Genomic DNA, 23,744 nt, shown 5'->3' with positions numbered 1-23,744 from the left:
TATGATTCTAACCACGGTGGGTTGTCTTTATTAAAAAGGAATATCTTCACAAATAAATCTTTAGAAGTCTGATAAAGTCAGCCGACAGACATGTTTATCCGGCAATACAGATCATTACTATGAGTTAACATGCAAGGACAAGTAATGTGAATATGACGCAGATATCGCCGGCTTGTTGAAAGTGATTGGTTATGAAATCATTCTTTCATGACCGTTCGTGCAATGCGTGGAAATGCAAATGCAAACCAAGGAAAGCTACGCACCCAACTTGATTCGGCTCATAATAACAACAATTACAAATATCATACTAGTTTTTCACATAATTCACACCAGGTGCTCAATTACCTAATTCGCTAGTGATGTTATATGCCAAAAAGGCACGTAGATTGTTCCACTGAACCGGTTATTTATTAAAGTAGTATGTTTCTAAAAAATTAAAATGCAAAGGCAGTAAGCACAGACATTTTGGGTATGAGGTAGGTAATTTTTTATACAATTTCAGCCATCAATAAAATCTTTCACCTCCAAGTGACTTTGAAACCTCTGTTTTGTGAGATGATTCAACCTGTAAGCTATGTATACACTTGATTACATCGAACTGCAAAACCATACACCACAGTTCAAACATGTTGATATTCGATGGCAATTTCAAGTTTCAAATAATAATGGTCAGAAGAAATTTATGACTTTCATAAATCAGAGGTTTTATCGCATGGACACTTTTGCAGAAATTTCGTAAAGCGTAAAGCGTAACCCTTAAACCGTTTGCATTGTGTGGGTTTTCTCGTGACCTTTTGCAAAACTTTTGCAATAGAAACGGTTACAAAAAAACATAGAGTAAATTTACATAAAATTAATGTACGACAGGTAATGTGACGTCCGTCTAATTTGATTTATAGCATTATTTTACTGAAAGCTTGACGCCTTTTCGGAATTTATCCTTCACGATGAATTTAAGGCTAGCTATGAATTAGCTAGGAAAACCTTCGCCATGATCTACCGCGCGAAAGAGCATCCGACAACTCATAATAAAGGTTCTTTTCGTCCTGATTGCTGATTATGAACACCCATCCTCAAGGAATAAAAACATGTTGAGAAACTACGAGACAACGAGTTTTCACCCGATGAGCTTATTGAACGCACCGTGGTCCGTGTACGTTATGAACAGTGTGTACACCGTCACCACTCCGTGGTAAGCGTGTGTGACGCCCTCACACAGTCTGAGGTGTTAAATGATGGGCCTTTGAATGTAGAGTGAACGAAGCGAAGGTTACGTCACAAATTACGAATCCATTGACTTAGAAGATTGTCGTCTGATCATCAGGGTTATCGCTAACTTTAGTTTGCACCTCTGACGAGTAAGCGAAATTATCATACGCAGGCGGAGGAGTGGAAATTTCCTGATTCTTTTCTCCGGCAGGCGCGGATTTCTCGTATCCGGGTCGTCCCCGTAAAACCAAGTTTGGTCGTGGACTGAACAGGGTATGCCATCGCTGGAAGAAACGGAAACGGAGAGTAAAGAAACACTACGTAAGGAAATGTTGCATGAAGTATTTTAGGGATCCGATCAAGTCAAAATATACACTATGCCAAAAATTCGAATTATTGTCAATCTTTCAATGTCGAAATGTCCAAAACATCATAACATCGTCGTATTCTGTTGACGTCTATAGATGTGAATAGATTTGCAACCAATTCTTCTCAGTCTATCTGAATTGATGTCACGAAATCACTGAAATTGATTTGGTTGATTTTCTTATTCCGATGCATATCCTTTCACTTTTAAACGAGCTGATGGTTATTAAAGCTGGCCTGGACAGTTATATCATTATGGTCTCGCACTACATCAAATAACATCCGTAAGTTTACTAAATGTAACCATGAACTTCCTGACGAGACTGCGTGTAGACTTTCGACCTTATATCTAAGAGATTTATAGGCGTTATAGTATCTGGAAATCAACCAAATGAAATGGAAACAAGGCAACACACAGCTACTGATGGACAGCAAAAACGTAAACGAACAAACAAACAAATAATAAGCAAAAAGTAAAACTAACGACATGATAACAATATTTCAAAAATATCCAGTCACAATAAATGAATGTACAGGTACACAGTAAATGGTAAGAATAAGATCGCCACACGCTGCCATTTGTCATTTGCTATATAATTTCATCTCTCTCTATCAAACACAGTGGCGGGATCCTGCTACATATCAACCGAATTTCAAAATCCTACAATTGCTCGCGTCACATATTTCCCATGTTTTACCTTGAGTTTTCCATTGTTCTATTGCAGTGCGCTCTCTCTCTCTCTCTCTCTCTCTCTCTCTCTCTCTCTCTCTCTCTCTCTCTCTCTCTCTCTCTCTCTCTCTCTCTCTCTCTCTCTGACAAATTGTAGCAATTTAACAAAACTGATTGATTTCACCCGAGTTCCTTATTGAACGACTGGTCTATACCCGACTTTTCGTCAAAACATGTACAATTTCATACACTTTGATCTAAATTATGGTGACAGTATGACCCATTCACAGCAAAGTTTAGACGATTGACTCACCTGTTTAAATGTACCTGGCGTCACTACAAAGGCGTAGATGGAGTAACTGATGACCCAGTGCATGGAAAAGGCAGCCATTAACCATCCAAGCACCTCACCCCATAGTGGATAGCGGTAATCCTCGTAATAGGCACCAGAATAGCTAGTAAAACTGAAAATCTGAATTCCCTGGTTCGAGAAAAAAAAAAACACCGAATACAAGCGGTTCATTGACAATGAATGCGTCAATTGTCAGGTCGACTTGACCTTGCGCCTCGAAAATTAATAACACACTTTCTTCCAGAAAAATTTAAACCATTCCCTTTCATATCCGAAGAATATAAATCAAGGTTGAATGAGAAAAATTCGGTCCGAGCTTCGAAATGAGCCCACAAAAACGATGGAAAAGAAAACCCGTGTAAAAAATATTGAGAGACCGAATCTTTGCCGAAGCGTATTCTAGCTTAGCAGACAAGAGGACAAAGAGGCATGAAGTCGGTCAAGAAATATAGGTGAGCTTTGAGAGCTTACAGAGATTAAAGAGGTTACGCCGGTTAATTTAAATCATATTTGGTTGCTGTAAATAGCGAGCAGATAAGCTTGTTTCTCATATTCTGTTAGAATGATAACGAAATACAAAGGTACACTTTATTTAGTCGGGTAAACTAGGAAACGCATCTATGGTTGACGTTGGTGCTTCTTCAGTTCAAGACAATGTTAAACGCTCTGATGTACGTATGTGCACGACATTACTGTTAATATTCGTGCATTAGTTGAATCACTTACAATCAACAGCGCCGGGCAAATAAAACACCAGAGAGCGCCGAAAATCCAAAACACTGGTCGACCATAGCAAGAAGCTTCGCTGAGCATATCTTTTAGTGCATTTATGTAGTTTTTCAATCCGAAGCCATAGCTGACAGCGATACATTCCCATAGACCTGCCCATAGTAGCACATAACCACTGGCACCCCATCCGTCCATCAAGGTGAAAATATACATACCAGCCTACAGAATAAGAAGATGTAGGATTTAACAAGCTATATTATTGAATTCAATCACCAAATTTTACTTCGTTTTTCTTCACTTTCCACATATACACCCTCAAATTAAAACATAACGAACATTTCGGAGCGACCCTTTTGTACATGAACGATATTGCCGATGAGATAAACAGTAGGCTGTCTGTGATGAGTCCTGTATACCTTTTTGGGTGGGTGGCAACGTTCAACACATCATGGCAAGCTTACTTTCATTTGCACAGAAACAATGGGTGGTATATTCAACTCAGATATTGAAATACAATGATCTCTCGATTTCTATCGATTGGCAATACAACTCTGCATCGATACGAGTACCCATGCCAATGAACAATTATTGTTCGCCGAGCAAAGTCAAAGGATCTGCGCAGACTATGAATTTTATTAATCCCCTATAGCATAGTGTATACTTACATGTGTAATACACGGCAACGCTAATACGTAATAAATACAACAGAGAATTGCCAAACATAGAGGGCGATGTTTCCGGAATATCCGTGGATATTCGTCTGATATGCAAGTATAGAAACCTTCAACCACGCAGAACTGCAAAATCCAGAGGGTTATTAAAAGAGAAGGTAGTCGGAACTGCACTCAATGGTCGTATGGGACCCTTACGACCATTAACACGACTGGAACTAATTTGGGATAAATGGATGGTGAAGTAATGTCGATTTAATCTACAAATGTTATCTCATCTGCTTTTCTTTTTACATTACACACTTGTTTCTATAAGTAATTAGCGATTTTGCAACATTCAGCTACATGGCACCTAACACTTTTGAGAAATTTGCAAAATATGAAAATCCAATTAGGCCTATCGCAAATTAGTTCCAATCGTGTTCATTGTAAACACTGCATCAAAGGTCCTTGGCGATCGATGAAAGTTACGAAAGTTAAAACATGTTTGTCAAGATGTACATCGTAAAATGTCAATGTTGCAGCAATACGTGATGCACCAAGTTATGGTGCATGAAATACATTGTTGTGAACAAGAAATTCACACAGGCGCAGTTCTGACAACCCGCTTCCTTTAAGGTAGAAGTGTTATGTTCAGTGGAGTATACGGGATACTGAAATTTAAAAACGCAAATTAATCTAAAATATAGGCAAGCAAAATGTTTGCCAACATTGGTAAAATTTAAAAAAAAACGTATGTGTGGAAGAGCGACTTCTCAAGAACTACCATATTTAGAAACATGCTAATATTTTAGTCACTGGGGAATATAACTGTCGCGTACAAAATATTCATGAACGCGTTTGAAACTATGTGCGATTATAACACACCACATGCTCATTCCATGTCGCGATTCGCCAGAATACGTCATGTGACGAGAAAATAGATACGTCTAGTCCCCATCGGATCGACAAAAGTGACGTCAGAGGGTATTTTTTGAAAAGCTATTTCCCTAGGGAAATAGTTCTGACCAAATTTGGAAAAGTGCCCGGTCACGTGACCGTAGTGTCGTCTGCAGCTTTGCAACAATGGCGGGTGAATAGAACGTGATGTGCGTCCGGGATAGGTGACGACACATTCTCTGAAACAGATTTTCCAACGTTTTCCAACATTCCAACAGCGTAGGAACTTGAACAGCTCATCGACGGAAAAGATTAAAGTGCAACTAAGGATGTCGCTAGGTATGCTTAGAATATTTTTTGAAAGATAGTGGTACCACGTACGTACAACTGAAACCGCTGTGGAAACATCGCCCGGTAAACTTGTCACAATGGATTGTTGCCGTGCAAAATATCAAAACACATTAAAAACTATATAACAATACAACATGAGCATGTGGTGTGTTATAAAACACCTATAGCCTGGTCTTTATTCGGGCTATAGCGCTCGTCTATTACCCCTCGTGGCCGTGTGTTACCAGAAACACATCGCTATACCCCTCGGCCTACGGCCTCGGGGAATAGCGATGTGTTTCTGGTAACGCACGGCCCCTCGGGGTAATAGATGGGCGCTATAGCCCTCATGACCAGGCAATAGGTGTTTACTATTACATGGTGATACAGAAATCCAAGACATTCAATATCTCAAATGTTCACTGTCGTATGATTCAAAGAGCTTATTTCAAATGAATTGTGTATTTTTCCAATCGTTATTAATGCAGCAAATATTCTTAACGAAATTCCAATACGTTTAACCTTATACAAGGATTGTAACGTAATTCAAATCATGCTGATGGTATTCGGCAGAGATTAAAAGTTAAGGCGCAACTGTTAATTGGTTGGCTTCAGCCTATTTTCATTCTTTCTATTTCTCAAGAGATCAAGAAATTCGATTACAGATATAAACTTCATCTTACCCATGTGTCTATTTTTTGTGTTTCGTGCAATTAACTGCATAAAATAAAACATCTGAACTGCTACTCTCAGTTAGGTTTGCCCGCATTATTTATTCAAAAATTCCAAGTTGTAGTCATGATTCTCATCAAACCTTCGAGTGGCAGTTGTTTCAGGTTCATTTTATGACGTTTTAGACAATATTTGGTACATTTACGTTCAAGAAAATGTTATACTACATTACACGAAAGAAGCACATTCCTAAAGCAAAATCACAGAGTCCCTATCAAACGCTGCACGCCAAACTTACCTGACTGTCCAAACCTAGCAACAACAACATAATGAAAAAGAGTATTGCCCAAAACTGAGCTCCCGGTATCTCAGCTATGGCTGTCGGTACTGTGATGAAGGTAAGACCAGGACCTATAAAATAAACCATCCATCAATGCATTATAAATGAGCTCTTAGGTGAAAAGGTAAACCAATGCAAGATGGAAAAGTGCCGACGATTTCTGGTGAAAGCGCCTATAAAAATTGAACATAATTTGTTGTAGATCAACGAGTATTTTTGACCGAACGTTTTGTGATTAAGGCAAAGTTATATCATTTCATTCTCTGTTTTGTTTTGTTCAAAAGTTTCATGATAACAGAAATTGAGCTATAGGGCCAATCATCATTGAGACTGCGTAAGAATTGTCACAAAAACCATGAAAAAAACCTAACTCACCATCAGCGACAACATCTTTGACTTCCTTGCCCTGTTCGTTAGCCATGTAACCAAGAGTTGCAAATATCATAAAACCTGCGTAAAAACTCGTGCCACAGTTGACAAGACACACTGTAAATGTATCTCTGTGAAAGAATAATGAAATGGTTAGATTTTCAGCGAATATTGCTTTCACTGTGGCTTCAGTCTTCAGAAACTCTCCGAAAAGAACATTTAAGGCATTTAAAGACGAAAGAAAATCTTAAAAAAAACTAACTGAAGCTAATTGTAAATTCGTAACAGTCAACTCCAGGTGCGGAGGGGAAGAAGGGGAGAGGGCGATTTTGCACTTGAAAGTATGCTGTCTGGGAGACTATCTGTAAACGAGAGGTTAAACTCAGCTTAGGGACTGGTCAGTTTCTTCGGCCTGAGGGGGGGGGGGGCGGTGGATTATTTTTTGCCGATGTCAAAAAGTGGCTGACCCCCATTCCAAATTTTGAAAACAGGGTGACCCCCCCTATTCCAAATTTTGAAAACAGGGTGACCCCCCGCACGCGACAACTGTAATATGTAATAATATAATACTGTAATACTGTAATATATATATATATATATATATATATATATATATATATATATGTAAATATATATGTAAATATATATGTTATATTTTACATACATTTATATTTTAAGTCATTCTGTGTTTTAATGAAATTGTTGGCATGTCAGTAGTAAGATAGGAATTTCAAAGTGTCAATCTTAAAGTTTGAATACAGTACATTTTGAATGAGCTATGAATGTATTTCACACTTTCTATGCTTAACCAGATGTCCTGAACTGTTGTACAGAAATGGATGTCAATCATTAATATCAAACAGGAAAAAGCAGTAAATCAAAAACTTTGATGGGTGTTAAGACTTGCCAGTCATCCAATTAAATCTCCTGAGGAACAATAGAGAGGCATTTTAGCCAAATCTGATGTGTGCAGAGTCTGAGATGACCTTTTCTTGTAACATTGATATTTGTGCATGTTGCTTTCTCATACTGAATTCTCATAGAGAGAACAGAAAAGTATCAGGAATTTGTCAGGCTTTTCATATGAAATGCAGAGTTCATAATAGTACACTTTCACTTAGCAAACATCAAGATGTCTCTGGCATACATCTCTGATTTATTAAAGTATGGCGCCCGAAGGGCGCGGAGAAAAATATGAAACATCCTGATATCTCTGATATATACGTCTTGTATATTAAAGCAATGCACAGGAAGGGTGTGCTGAAAAATGTCTGATATATTAAAGTAATGCGCTTGAAGAGCACGCTGAAAAATATTGAACATACATATATCTCTGATATATGTATGCCTGATATGTTAAAGTTGGACGTGCTGAAAAATATGTCTGATTATTAAAGTTACGCGCCCGAAGGGCGCGCCGAAAAATGCAACTGGACGAAATTTGTGGCTGACACGATGCATTTTAGGCAATGATGAGCCTGTGTCGAAATTCAAAAACACACTGACCCCCCCCCCCTATTGGGCATTTCAAAAACATGGTGACCCCCCTATCACCAAAGTAAAAGACAGGGTGACCCCCCCATGAATCCACCGCCCCCCAAGGCCGAAGAAACTGACCAGTCCCTTAGAGTGGCGTGGTTCCTGCCTCAAGAAGAGCTACAGAGCAATAAAGACCATTACAACTGGCTACACTTAATTCATGCATGTTCTGTAACACCTTCCTCATCCCTTCCTCGTTATTTCCTATGTTTAACGTTGACCAGTAGCAATCAACTTGACCGATACTAACGATTGCCGACAGATGAAACGGTAAAGCAAGAAGCGTGACAGTATTAGCAATTATAGAGAGATATGGAGATATTATAAACGCGCTGATACCATCACAATGCTAAAGATATTACCTTCACAAAAACACAGCTTCCACTTGAAAGATCGGAAAGTGCAATCAAATTGTTTTAATTTACCATATCAGCCACACTTACTGTTCGACCGGGGAAGCAAAGTAATATTTCCCTACTTTGTGCTGCAGACTACCTATTTTCAAACTTTCACAATGGCGCTCAAAGAAGGAGCAAGTGACGTCACGATACTTACATAAAAATGTTGTTGTTATATTTGTTGTAACTGCCCAGCGAAATCAATGATGCTATGCCGATACCAAGGGAGAAAAATATTTGAGATCCAGCATCTACCCATACCTGTATGTTATAAAACAAATCTTATTATGGTCAATGCCATGTATGCGTCCCCTCTTATCTTCTATTTCTTACAGATATTCATAAGTTTATAAGTATGAAATAGACGAATCTATATAGATTGTGTTCATCTTACATTTTTCGTAAAATGGCAAGAAAATGTACATTGATCCATCAGTGGAAGAGGGAAGACCTTGGTATCACAGACTACGTAAAATTGGTGCATAAGCACTAAGAAAATACAGTAATTTTGTATTTTATACAGACGTATTAAACATAACAAAACGAAGTAGGAAAGCGTATTTAACTCTTGAAATGAAAAAGTAATAACTTGTCCATACGTTTTCATGCTAAGGGAAAAAGTGAACTACCAATGTTAGATCTCGATAACTTGCTGTAAATGCAACTGCTGCGTATTGTATACCCATCAGGCCTGCTCTTTGCATTTCCCATCGATATGTAGGGTAGACTTAAGAACGGTCACTCCATACTTGGAGCTGTGCTGACAAAACTAACACATGTATACAGAAAGTAACCTTCTCGATTCAATGATAAACCGGACGTTGCTTTACCATGATTTTCTCTGCAAAAAGCTGTTTACGTAACTCATCACTTCTTACTACAGCAAATGCTAACCCCGTTACTATCATATGAGATTACAAACTCGGAGAGTAAATGAAATTCGCAAGAATGACCTGGCTAAAACCTGTTCAGAACTATCAGCAGAGCGTTTAGCAAGGTTGCATATTATCACTTGAAATCATTTATCACTTTGACATTGGATTTTACCTGTGCGTCTGCGAGTCTCGCAAGGTCTGGCACAAGGTAAAAATATATTCCATCTCCGGCGCCCTCCAGTGTGACCGCCCGAATAAGTAATATAGTCAAAACCACATACGGAAAAGTTGTTGTGAACCATACAATCTGTGGGAGATAACAAGTTTTCTCTGATGAGTACTCTGGTCAATAATTATTGATTTTGACGATGACGTAACGTTCTGCTGGTTGGTTGTCATGGTTGCTCTTTGGGTTGACTCGAAAGCGAAATACTGGAATTGACAGCCCGAGAATGGTTTTGCTGAGGTCTTGCCAATGTTTGCCATCGACTATGCTCCTTGACATCGTTTGAACACAGACATAGACACACACAAACACACATACGCATTTGCACCAAAGCAACCTCGTACCAAAACCTCTTCGCCCCAGGAGTCATGTCGTCCCAAAACCATCCCTTCAAACAATGCCACTTCACCCCAAACTATCGCAAACTGGTAGAGCTGAAAATAACCAACCACTGACATCGAAGTTTTCATCACTTATATATCCCAGGACTATATTCTTGAACGTGTACACATTTCGAGGAAAGGCGCCTGAGTTGTAGCATTTAGTAGTTTGCTTTTGTATTTTTAACAATTCTACAGTTTGTGGTTTTGTACAAGAATAAATGGTTCGTGGTGGCAAAAATGTCCTAACACAGTAATGCTTCCAAGCTGCAGGTAAAAACAACGCTGTGATACATCGTTGTTTCAGGACGAGTAGGTAGTATTATGATCGTACTATACTTGGAGTTTTAGTTAAGTACGAGGTGGTACTTGCGGCGTAGTGGCGTGGGACAAGCTATATAGGTAATACTTGGGACGAGGTGGATTTGGTGCGAAATGGATTGGGGGCGAAGTTGTGTGGGGCGACCTGGTTTTGGTGAGAAGTGTCTGGACCTACATACATACATACATACATACATACATACATACATACATACATACATACATACATATATATATATATATATATATATATATATATATATATATATATATATATATATATAATATAATATATATATATATATTCTGTTGACACTTATAACACATATATACGTATATATATACGTATATATATATATATATATATATATATATATATATATATATATATATATTCTGTTGACACTTATAACACATATATACGTATACGAAGTATGTTTGAGATGTAAAGGCAAAAATGAAGGAAGACATATCAAGAAAGGCGGGTGCACGATTCTGGAGGTAGGCATCTGTACGTTCTTACTGCTTTACCATCATCATCGTCATCTTCTTCTTCTTCATCAAATGAAAGGTCAAACGAGAAATCTCTTTGTCGAATAAATGGGTGTTCAAAGAGAGTAAGGCAAGGAAAGCTTGTGCAGACAGCACCTCCGTCAAGGTGGTAAAAATAGTGAAATGTAAAGTACTTATAGCGTGTAAAGCTTACTTTTCCAGTTGTTTTAACGCCTTTTGCAATGCAGACGTAGACAAGAAGCCAAGCTAGAACAAGAGATACAGCAAGGTACCAAATAATTCCATCGATTTCGTCGATACCGCCTGATATTTGCAGAACAAAATTGCTGAAAACAAGAGTGTGATAGTGAATGGGTAATCTGTAAAAGAAACTGAAGGAATGCGCGAGAGAAGAGTTTTTTAAAGGATGAAGGTACAAAATGTATGTCCGAGCTTGAGTGGTGTGTAAACCAACAAAACGCCTTGGTTCTTTCAATGGAAGAGAAAACTGGGCATCTCAACCTCCCCCGAATGGGTCGTGTTTCTCCCCAGCTGGCCTTGAAGTACTATATCAATTGAGGGTTCAGATTAAGAATTGCGAAATGGTCACAGGTCTTGATGTTCAGGAGTACGTACGAATAAACTGAATTACTAGTTTGAAAACAGAGTCGATTCTCGTGGTTTGGAGACTGAGGTGTATTCCTTCCCATAATCCATCATGCTCAGAGTCGCGGAAATAAGGGTTTCATTTCTGACCGATGAACGTGACATACTTACTACCAGAACTGTTCGGAGGGAGTCTCGGCCTCACTCACAGGAATCGTAATGTTATTAAACTCCCCAGTTATGAATTCTGTCCCATTACTGGTTGTGTTCATGGTCTTCGGGTCGTAGCAATAGTCATCGTTCCACCATTCGTCACACTGCGTCCACGGCAGGGTGGGGAAAAATGAACACACCAGATAGATGTTGACCCAGGCAATGATGACGATGTAGTAGATGTTCAACAAGCATGATATTGTGGCCGATGCATAGCCGACTCCTAAACGCATACACAGGAACCAGAGTAAAACATAGGGCCAAAGTCCCTGAAGCTACTATAGACATGGATACAAAATTAAGTATTTCCTGTCTGTATGAAATTATCTCACTAAGGTCATCCTAGGGACTTGTAAACCAAATATTAAAGCTGTCTGACCAGCAGTTTTGAAAAAACAAGCGACTCAACAGTTGACAGAGCTCTGCTGTGTTATGTAGAGAATAACCTTTTGTGACACATGTATTGATGAAGAAGGTGGATATCTTTGATAGCTCATTTCAGGATGGCCTGACCAAAAATGGAAAATAATTCTGTAAAAATACAGATTTGCATATTTCATCAGACTATATTAGTCTATAATAGCAAATAAACGAGAGTTAATTACATTCTTATTAAAGTAAACAAGACTTGCTTAAATCAAGATTTACGTCATAAAAAAACAGCATATCTGTCAGGTTATAAAGAATCTTGAGCTGGTTATCTTTTAATATCAGTTTTTTCATCCTATTAACCAAGCACATTTTAACTTTCAAATTAACATTGTAAGTAAGTTCTGTTGAATAAGTTGAGACTGTACGTACTCAGAGAAAGCACACTGAAGAGACAAAAGTTTGAAACTTAAGAAGTTCAAGGTCATCAAAAGCATTATAAGGAATCATGTTACACTTTCATTGCACTGTTTTCACAGATTGCATAAGTGTTATAAATAGCACATGAGGAATATTACAGCCCAGCTTTACCATAAAAACCCCATCACTTTGACCACTCTTTTAATTGACCACTCTATTTTTTGCCTAAAAAAGTAATCTTATTTTATCCTTACCATGTCAACCATAAATGGAAATTAGAACTTTCTCTATCTCTATTTATTTGACCACCCTATCATGACAAACTATTATGAGCAATTTCTTTTAGATAACATAAATGGTGGTTCAGATGTATCAAAGTTGGGATTCAGGAAAGTTGCCTTTACATGTTTTAATCCTCCAAGATGGTAAGCATTTCACTATGAGCTGTCAAAAAAAGTTGAACTTTCTGATAATTCTACACTAAAATTATTTTGGCTTTGATGATTTCCGAATTAATTCAATTATTTAAAATCATATTAATTATTTTTTTCTGGGTGAATTGATAGTGTTTATACAGTACAAGAATTCCATACAATGTAAGTCAAATTTGACCAAAAATGACAAAAAAATTACTTAAAAATACACATTTGCATATTTCATCACAATTTGAACAAATCTAAGTTGGGTTATCCCTACGGACCTGTATACCAAATAACAAAGCTGTCTGAGAAGCGGTTACGAAGAAGAAGATTTTTTACCAAAAACACCTTTTTTGGCATTAATTTGCCTATTTTCAACAATATCAAAAAATTTAAAAAACTAGTTTCCCAAAATCATATTTTTCATCTACACAACAAATATCAAATCAGTAAGTACCGCGGTTCTCAAGATATTTGAGTGGACGGACGCCTCACAAACGGACATACATACATACATACATACATACATACATACATACATACATACATACATACATACATACATACATACATACATACATACATACATACATACATACATACATACATACATACATACATACATACATACATACATACATACATACATACATACAGACTGACGACGGACGCCGGACGGATACCCATCCCAATAGCTTCTATAGACTATAGTCTATAGTAGCTAAAAAGGAGGTTAGTCTTTACAAAAAGAAAAGAAAATATGACAATTAAATAAGCTATTCCAATGATAATGAAAATGTAGATATAAAACTGACCGGTGACCACAAAGTCATTATCCGTGGACTTATCAAGGGTTGGTCAACATTGGAATGATAGAGATGTAAATGAAAAAGGAGTTTTAGTAACCTTTCCTATCTTTCGCGATGTTGACTAACCTATAAAATCCCTGATAAGTCCACGGATTAGCATAATTAGTCATGTTGACTAATTAATTACAAGATGTGTGTATATGAGAGATAAACGTCCTTGTAATGGGGTGTAAAATAAATAAAGAGTCAAGAGGCTAGGTTAGGCTATAAAGTAATTTCTTTTTATTTCCTACGATCAGTCAGAGCGTGAAGAAAGGGAGAAGAACTGATAGAGAAAACTGAGAAAAACTCAATAATAAGCTTATTAATAGTGTTTGGGCCGCCTGTGGCCCATCTAGGAGAGGAACAATTAACTGCGACGCAGACTTTGAATGCGGACACATATGTGAGAGAGAAACAATTGAATGCGACGCAGACTTTGAATGCGGAGACATATGTGAGAGAAAAACAATTGAATGCGACGCAGACTTTGAATGCGGAGACATATGTGAGAGAAAAACATTTGATTGCGACGCAGACTTTGAATGCGGAGACATATGTGAGAGAAAAATATTTGATTGCGACGCAGACTTTGAATGCGGAGACATAAGCTTATGTGAGAGAAAAACATTTGATTGCGACGCAGACTTTGAATGCGGAGACATATGTGAGAGAAAAACAATTGAATGCGACGCAGACTTTGAATGCGGAGACATATGTGAGAGAAAAACAATTGAATGCGACGCAGACTTTGAATGCGGAGAACAGGTAGTTTTGGGCCACCGTATTTTTATGCTCAGGTAGTTAAGGCTGATTTGACTGACTATGTGAGACTTTGGTTTTTTATCGTTATCGTTATGTGTTGATAATCAATTTCTGTAGCGTTCCCGAGACTTTATAAAGCTGTAGACAGTAGCATGGAAGATGGTATCTTCCCCTCTACACTCCATGATACAAGTATGAAGTGTTTGTCACACATGTAAGTGCATAAACATATACACACACATAACAGGCAGCTGGACTGAGTGACTGACAGACTATTTCTTTCCAGAAACAACCCCGTATTAAACAACCTACCCACCTTTAAAAACTGGAACTACTTGCCACGCACTTATTCCCCCGAGTTGTAGGTACTGTCCCAAACCAATTTCCAGCATGAACAACGGTATTCCCAGGAAGAATAGACACAGCACATACGGGATGAGGAACGCACCTGTGTGATTAAACAAAACCGCGCACATAAAATTGTCAATCTTGGGAAAGGCTGTACAAAGATACGGCGTTTTCAAGGGCTAAACATGGCAGAGCAGAACCCTTAGATGTCCGAAAACATACAAAGGAAACTTTCGGGGCGCTTCAGGAGTTTCGTTTATTAATTCAGCATCTAGCGAAGAGGACTTTCTGTTGTGTGGTGACTTCTCAGGAATGGTACTGAGAAAATGCTGGTCACTTTAAAGAATACGTGTTATTCTCACGGCCTTAAGCAACGTCGCCAAGTTATATACTTGATATAGGTCCAATTTAAAATGTGTGTCATTCTACAACCGTTATTAAATTATTCTTTCTAACAGCACAGTTGTCAGAATGGCAGGGTGTCTACATAAATACAAAGTAATCTCTGGAAAGATTTTGGGGAAAGGCGTTTTGATGAAATTTAAAAATGCATTCTTTGCCATGCATTTTGCACGTGACATTGAAGTCATAATTATTTTCATCCCATATCAGAAACTTGAACGAAATCGTAGTAAAGGATTGTTTGAAAATTAGCAGCGCGTTTAAGACCAGAATGTCCATCATTGCAAAAAATGCGACGAAGATTATATTTTTACCATCCAGTATGGGTAGACATAATCAGAACAATTGGGTAAATTGCACCGCTGTTCTGAAGATTCCCGGCTGGACTTGAAGCGAGGAATTCATCTTCCGTTATCAGTAGGCCCTCAACCATGTATCTTTGAGTTTTTTCGTTTTTATGACTTCTGAATGTCAGGCCAAAGTAAACTACGGCGTATATCGCCAGCGTCAGTTTTCATGGCAGAGTAGTTTATTTGTTTGAATCAGTACAGAGTTTAAATTCAGCAGAACGAATGCGATAACCAACAAGAACGGGAAAGCGACTTCGATAATCACAGCCTCATGTAGATTTGGGTGTAGTAGTAAAACAGAAAAGGGGATCGCAATATCGATTTTCTGAAATTACCGGTAATCTAATAGCTGTGTGAAAGTCAGTGACGATTGAATGCCAATGCGATTTCACATTTTGAGTGAAAAGGAGACTGTTGATGTTCATTGACTTCGAGAATGGTGGAAAATGTAACGATATACCGTAAGGTTTCGCACTAAAATTTCACAACAAAATTTCCTTGATCCCTTGAACGATTCATTCGTAAGATTTTGTTGGCGATGATAGTCGCTACAGAGTGATTTGACCACGGCCAATATTACTCTGAGAGATTCTAGGACTTCGCCTTAAAAATCGCCCAAAAGGATTATTTTTGTTACAGCATGAGCAAAATAATGACTTTCCTAATATGAAATAATAGTCACGTCCAACACAGATGTGTTCATTTTTGGCGTCGATGTATTCATACAAAGCACACAGTCATAATTTTGGTTGCTTTGGCGGGTGAAACAGAATCACTTCCATAACCGTGACGAAATATGGACTTCCATAACGTTTACATGTCTGTCGTGGCCATACGTGTTACTATATAACTTGTTGTAAATATTTCCAACTCAAATATTACTGTATTTATTTATCTTGCCAGATAATACAACAAAGGGAGGGGTCAAGGGGGCGTAAGTCGCCCTACAGATCACAACAACAGGTTGAAATAAGACAACCACATTCTGTTAAAATTGGTTTTGTGATTGTGGTTTGACCGAACATGATGAATATTGTCATGTGCAATGCTCTTCATCCGAATACAGACAAGAACAACAAAGAAATGTAAAACGGGCGTTTTTTGCCATTTCTCACCAAAACATTGACTGCAGGTTGTAGGTGTGTTTTATTTGTATTGAGTGACGTAACCAGCTGATATGTGAAGAGGTTGCGTTTACACCTGTGTGAAACCACGGTCCCTCCACCGTGGTGAAACGTAGTGGGACGATTCATTCCAAACTTACAGTTGTATGCAGACTACAGTGAATATCAGAATATCTTTCATGCCGTAGAAAAAGAACTCTTACCGCACGGGCCTGTCTGATAGCCGAAGATGACGAAAGTGATTCATTGCTCTCGGCTAGAGTTCACCTGTGATATGCAAATTACCAAAACAAAAACATATTTTGACTCATTGGGCGTTACCCTTGAATTACTGACTTTACAATGTGTCACTAGTGTTTTGTTCATGACGAACTATTAGACAAACAAATAATAAGGCGTACTAGATAGGTGTGTCGAACCCGGGGTGTCGAATGTCACAGAACAAGAAGAACTAATCGAATTTTACAATATAACAAAGTTTATGCAACCATCAAATCGAACAACATTACGTTATTGAATTTCGACCGATTGGAGAGTTTAATTTTTTGGTGAAAGATATTTAAGGACAGTAATACTTTGATGTGGTGCCCAACTTTCAACCAACTGCAGAAAAAAGTAAGTGTTGTGTTGACATATCACAGCACAGTGTCATAACATGTCGCACATCCGTGCCAAAAATCTTAGTAGAGCAGGGGTCATCGGAAATTTCCTATCACGCGGCACCTGTCCTACCTGCCTACTGGTCCATTACGATATGTTGACAATGCTAATGTTACTGCGATAGCTCGATATGTATGTCCTATGTAATTATGATAACAGTGTTTCTGTTATAGGTGAGGAGTAGAAATTCGCTTCAGAGACATTCGATCCATGTGAATTCTCGTAAAAAACGAAACGCGAAGAGTTTTATTAAGAAAGGGGGCGTTTGCCAAACGTAGCAAAATTTACAATGAATTCCGAACCCCGGATGGCTATTTGTGCATATTAGTAGTACACCCCTTGAAATTGAAGATTTGAAATTCAGTAAAACTTTCCAAAGCACAACTTTAACCTATTCTCTTCAAAGTTAAATAAAACAGATCAAGCATCACCGAACAAGTGTTGGTACTTTGGTACTTTTATACTATATGATATATATATATATATATATATATATATATATATATATATATATATATATATATATAAAATCTCTTGACTTTCAAAAAATAAACCCGATCAATAGGCCCGTCTCCTACCCAACAAGATAGCAGGAACTGAACCAATCAAAACTCAATGATAGTGTTCAGTTTTGTCTCTTACATATATTTACTCGTACTTGTAATTTCATGCTCTCATGGCCGCTTTGATAAGATTTTGTCCTGCAAAGGACAACAATTAAAAACCCGGAACGTCGAAAGGAGAGATGGACAGTAGCCAAAACAATATCACGTGCATAACCAACATAGGAATACATTATATTGTTCTTGGTACTTAGATGGATTAGGTTGTACGGAGATCACGTAACTTCAACGCAATACTTATGCCCCCACAATAGAACAGCACTGGTATGGCCAACGTTCAATATTTTTATTCCAGAGTGGGCCCTCTTTCTCTGAAAGTAATCTCAGTCACACACCAGTAACACATCCACGAAACAAATAGTTGGATATGTGATGAGATTATTAATTGATGTATTTATCAAATGAAACAATCAATGTTGTTGTAACCTGAAGTGCATGTTCAAGTATTTAGCCGAAGTCAATATTCATGGTATGTTGCCTTACTCGTTTAACTTTTTTTGCCCACACCCAAACAACATCTCATTATTTGAAAATTTAGATGAATAGACGTCAGCGGTTGTAAACCGTAGCGGTAGATCTGAACTGTAAGAGTTTGGAATACGGTAAGGACTCGGAAGTATGCCGAACTCCAAAGCGTGGAAAAATGTGCAAAGCTAAGTTGTTACACTTGGCAAAAATATTCGAAATATTTTTCAAACATGTTCAACTACCAATCTCAGAATTCTGGAGGACGAGCGGGCAAGTACATTTGCTACTACTGCCAGATTGTTCTCATGTCTTATGGAATTGTAACATAACGTAACTACTGGTAGTACGAGCAAACGTACTTCTTTCTCATTGCCCGCGAATACTCGTATGCATACCTACTCAAGTTCAAGTTCACCGATGTATGTATGAAAAACATTCTCATGTTGGGCTGATTATATTCCGAAAAAAATATCGTAAACTAATAATAGTAGTGGATGACTTGACCTCATTCTTGAGTAGCCTTGTGAATTAAACCGAAGCTCTGCTTTTCTTTGAGAGTATTATCAAGGTAAAGACAAATTTTTAGTAGAATTTGTTTAATACTGAGTAATTTCGACCTAAATGATGGGATATTTGTAGCTTTCAATAGGAAGATCAATCTTTCGTGTTCTGTAAAGAGTGATTTAAAATTTACAGCTGCAGAGCTCAAAATAGTTTACGTCGTTATGTTGCATTGGCATTGTCACTTTACGGCCAGTCTCGATGTAGTCTTGCTTTTAGTTCCGTAAATGTCATGGTTCAACTTTCTTCGCAGTGGTCTGGTTGTAACCAATATGGTTTAACAAATTCCAGCTTGTCCGGGAGCACAAATTTACAAATGCAGCCATGGAAATTTTAATCTGCATCAGGAAAATCTGACTCCATTCCAATCATACGATGTCAGAGGAACGCGAGGCTATCAATGAAGCCATGACAGATTTGACTTTGCTCTGAACACGATTTTTGCTTCTGGTGATAGATTCAGAATCACGGAGCACGATAGAAGGTTTCTCAAGAAGAGATAACAGAAAGATAACAGCGTAGTTTCAAATTAAGTAACTTCATATTTTGAAATTTATGATTTGAGGAAGGTCACGTTTGAAGGCATGGTGACATCTTAGACATTGGCGTCATCGATTTGAAGACTAATTACGCGTGTGTGACCCTGGGTAATGAAAACTGAAAGATTCCTGACCAGATCGACCGATTCTTGTTTCTGTCCAGGTAACTGGACACCTATTACAAATTATGAAATCGCAAGATGTTGAAGCAAGGTGTTGACGTTTGCAAGGAGTAGATTGTCAGGAGCTGGAGTTTTCACTGAAATTAGGTGAGGAAATCGTTTAAAGGGGAGGCTTGTCGGTTCCCTTGTTTGCTAGCTATGTGCAGTTATCCTGTTTTACTTGAAAACTTGAGTATGGACACGTTTGCAATTATATTAGAATTTCACTTTACATCGTACGCTTCGTTCTGTGATTAGAAATGATATGGTTCTAATCGAAACATCAAACTCAATTAAAGCAAGCTTCATAATTCTTGTAACTTTTCGTGGCATTTTTCAGTCACATTGGTTACGAAGCAAGATACCCACATTCAGTAAAGTATCGGCTGAATTTTCTTGTGACATCCGAACAACATATAATGTGATTCCAGAGTGTATGTAATAGTCCCCAAGGGACAGTAAGGAATCCAGACATCATACATCATCATTACGGTCTCTAAAATAGCCGGCACAGAATACGTTACTAGTAATGGCGGGACGCTCTCACTGAATGAATCTACTATGAGTAGACTACAGTCTTGAAAGACTTGTAGCCAAATGTCCTTTCCTCACACACACACACACACACACACACACACACACACACACACCACACACCATATATATATATATATATATATATATATATATATATATATATATATATCGAAGTATACAGATGTCCTCGAGGGAAATTGCAGTGCTCAATGCAAAAAGCAGAGCGTTATAAATAAACAGATTACTTTTAAGTAATGAAACTTAAGTAATAGATTTCATTACTTTGTACTTGAAGTAATCTGTGTATATATATATATATATATATATATATATATATATATATATATATATATATATATATATATATATATATATATAATCTTAATTTAATGTCAGATGGAATCTCAATGGCAACGAATTTTGGCAGCATACCCTAAAAGTCATGTTATTTCAAAGTTATGCTGCATTCCATTGGTGACACTGCTATGCTGACAATTTGGCTCACATAGTTTGAAAATTCGATCACACGTCGACGTCTCACGACCATCCGTGCTTCAGGGTGTGAAATTAATAACCACTAACTCGTTGCAGTTTTTGGTCTTACGGAAATGTTTTTCCGGGCCTCAGTATGTAAGTTCTCACGTGATATCACAGTTAAAGAGAAACACACTCCCATCTCGTGGGTGACAGGTTAAAAGTTTGTCTTGTAAGATACACCTTATCTGTTACGTCATAATATAACCTATTCTGTACAATCAGCCTCCTTGGAAGCCAGACGATCGACGCATGATGGCATTTGCCGGCCACTCCGTCAAAATGCACGGCTGTTGAATGTTATCTTTGCGATACTCGGGAAAGACACTATTTCTGATGGCGAGTATCTTAACGAAACTAACTTCGTCACACAAGTTAGTACGAGGTCCTCTGCAACTTTGAGGAATTTACCAGAGTTCGTGATAGCTGGGGTCAAAGGTTGAAGGGTGTTCTCCATAAACAAAACATCTTCGAATCACATGGCTACTGATAGTAACAGCTTGAAGCTGATAGGGCGCTCAAAAATGTTGAACTTTTGTCATCCTTAGCTGAAACCCTAAACTCCTCGGTAGTAAAGATAGGCCAAATTCATGAGCTTTAATGTGACGTTTGACCTCCTTGCAAATGAATTGTGATGGGCAGAAATATATATTGCGTTCAACCGATGGAAAGCATTGTAGGAAACTTGAACCCGAAGAAGAATTAAAAGAAGCAGACGAAGTACTACAATAAGTAAATCATGTGGAAAATACATTCACCTTGAAAAGGCGATTCCTGGGTAAAATCGAGAAAGGGGAGTTTTTCAGAAATTACACAACAGTTGGAAAAGTAAATATCATATACATGATATATCTGTTGGGGCACTTACATGTAAACCTCTGAGGTCAGAACCCGCCATGTGTGTATTATAAATATGTAATGGCATCGCCAATACACCATGCATGTCATATCTTACAAATGTTTGGTTGATGCAGATAACGTTCTTCCAGCCAAAAATATGGGGACTTCGCACGATTGCTATTAAAATCCACTTGTTCCCAACTCACAATCAAAGCATGACATCGTTTATTGTTCAACAAAAACAAACTGGAGCCATACATACCTCCGCCATTCTTATAGCATAGATAAGGAAACCGCCAGATATTTCCAAGACCAACCGCATATCCGATGCAGGCTAGAATGAAATCTGCCTTACTGTCCCAGCCACCTCTGTCGTCATCATCGTTCTCGTCATCTATGTTGTCCGCCTTCTCCAAATCCCTCTCGTCGTTGTTGTCAAGCGACTCTGCGTCTTGATTTTGTTCGTCGATTGCTGTCTTTTCAAGCTGTTTCTCCTCGGAAGCAGGAAGACCGTTAACAGCGACCTCTCCGTTGCCATCCTGTTTGTCGTCAACGTTCGATGTGTCACCGTCGACTTCAGCCGTCTTTGAATCGAGCTCGATACCATCAACGGCCACCGGCTGACTAGTATCGTCTATCATGCTGCTCTGGGGAAACTTTTCGGAGGATCGATCACCGGTCTTGTCCTCTTCGTCGATTGTTTTCTCTTCAAGCTGCTTCTCCTCGGAAGCAGGAAGATCAGTAACCGCGGCCTCTCCGCTGTCATCGTGTCTACCTTCAGCGTTCGATGTGTCACCGTCAGCCGTCTTTGAATCGAGCTCGATACCCTCATAGCTCACCGAATTATCGTCTGCCATGATGCTCGGGGGACGCTTTTCGGATGGTCGCTTGGCTCATATGTCAGTCCACTACTGCCAGTACAACAAACGTTTACACTTCGAGAAGCTGTTTCCTAAACAGTGGTAATTCACAGAAGAGTTGATCACAAACCAAACCTGTAGTAAAGTGAAAATAACCTATATCGAGGATATTGTAAAAAGACACGGTCACTGTTGGAGACAGCAGAGACACAGGCTGTAACGCCGAAGGGATCATAAGGAAAACTACGGTGCATGGGGGTGTCTTGGCAATATTTGTATTAGATAAAGATTAAATATAATCTTGAAAACTGCATCAATGATTAATCTTTAATGATTACTTGCAGGGGAATGCACGCTTGGATACCCAATCGTTCATTGAAAAGACGGAAAGTCTGAGTTTTTTTCAATGACGGTAAAACGAATGCCGGTGAACTCACAGAAAAATTGCCCCGCTCTGTCTTACCTTACGTCAACTTTCAAACACAATCCTCTCCAACAGGAGATGGGGATCATTCCTCAACAGGCGCTAGTATATTTTAACCCATCGTTACCGGCGAGTCTCGGTACACTGACTTTCCTACACTACAGAGATCTCGCCTAGATTTCAACCTCTCTCTCTCTCTCGACCATGACCTTTAAACGCACTTTCTCCAGACTAACGCTTTTGACGTGGCACAGTGAGTGAGGTTACCCACAATTCTCCTTGATTTGTGCACTCAGACATTTTTTGCTAAAGGTTAATTTAATTTTTAAGATCATTTGTTTAAAACATGCTCCAAAATTATTATGTTTAACGTCAACAGTAAATTGAATAAGAAAGCGACGTTTGTTGGTGTTAAAAATTTTAAACTTTTGAAGGTAAAGTTATCAGCAACTGAGATGGTCTCATACCACGTGTCAGACATACAGAGAATTCAAGAAAATCAATACCCTTTCTTTTGCCAATACAGATACAACTTATTCCCTAAGTTTCCTTGAAAAATATTGTGTATGATTGTCAAAAATATCTGCGGACAGAATCACAAAATTGCCATCTCCTCCAAGGAAAAGGATTGATCTTATCATTATTCCAAGTAGGAAATAAGAAAATCATCATAATGCTAAAAACAATTGTCAGAATTTTGAACTATTTAACTTGGCAACACAGTGTGTCTGTTCGATACTTGTAAAATGCAGTTTGTGATGGTAAGTGAATCTAGTCCATACCAGAATTCATGCACTTGTCAACAATAACAGTGCGATGCACATGTGTACGGGCTGAGATGACAAGCTTAATACA

The 23,744-nt window shown here is 38.3% G+C and overlaps 1 protein-coding gene across 2 annotated transcripts; it reads right to left on the bottom strand.

The window, feature by feature from the left end:
- Positions 1 to 22,713, bottom strand: LOC139134779 (sodium- and chloride-dependent GABA transporter 1-like). 2 transcript variants are annotated; one of them, XM_070701831.1, is made up of 13 exons: positions 22,358 to 22,713; positions 21,868 to 22,129; positions 14,775 to 14,906; positions 11,596 to 11,860; positions 11,033 to 11,165; positions 9,572 to 9,706; positions 8,682 to 8,785; positions 6,594 to 6,718; positions 6,177 to 6,289; positions 3,992 to 4,123; positions 3,324 to 3,545; positions 2,559 to 2,726; positions 1 to 1,493 (listed from the first exon to the last, which is right to left on the bottom strand). In XM_070701831.1, the coding sequence occupies exons 1-13, from the start codon at positions 22,460 to 22,462 to the stop codon at positions 1,299 to 1,301; spliced, it is 2,091 nt and encodes a 696-aa protein (XP_070557932.1). In that variant the 5' UTR covers positions 22,463 to 22,713; the 3' UTR covers positions 1 to 1,298. The 2 variants fall into 2 exon arrangements, with proteins under 2 accessions (XP_070557932.1, XP_070557931.1); XM_070701830.1 differs by having other exon boundaries at positions 21,868 to 22,713.
- Between the last annotated feature and the right edge of the window lie 1,031 nt (positions 22,714 to 23,744).

This window comes from Ptychodera flava, chromosome 6, assembly GCF_041260155.1.
Source record: "Ptychodera flava strain L36383 chromosome 6, AS_Pfla_20210202, whole genome shotgun sequence".
Lineage (NCBI taxonomy): Eukaryota > Metazoa > Hemichordata > Enteropneusta > Ptychoderidae > Ptychodera > Ptychodera flava.
The sequence above is the reverse complement of the archived record's forward strand: the minus strand, read 5'-3'. Positions and strand labels throughout refer to the sequence as shown.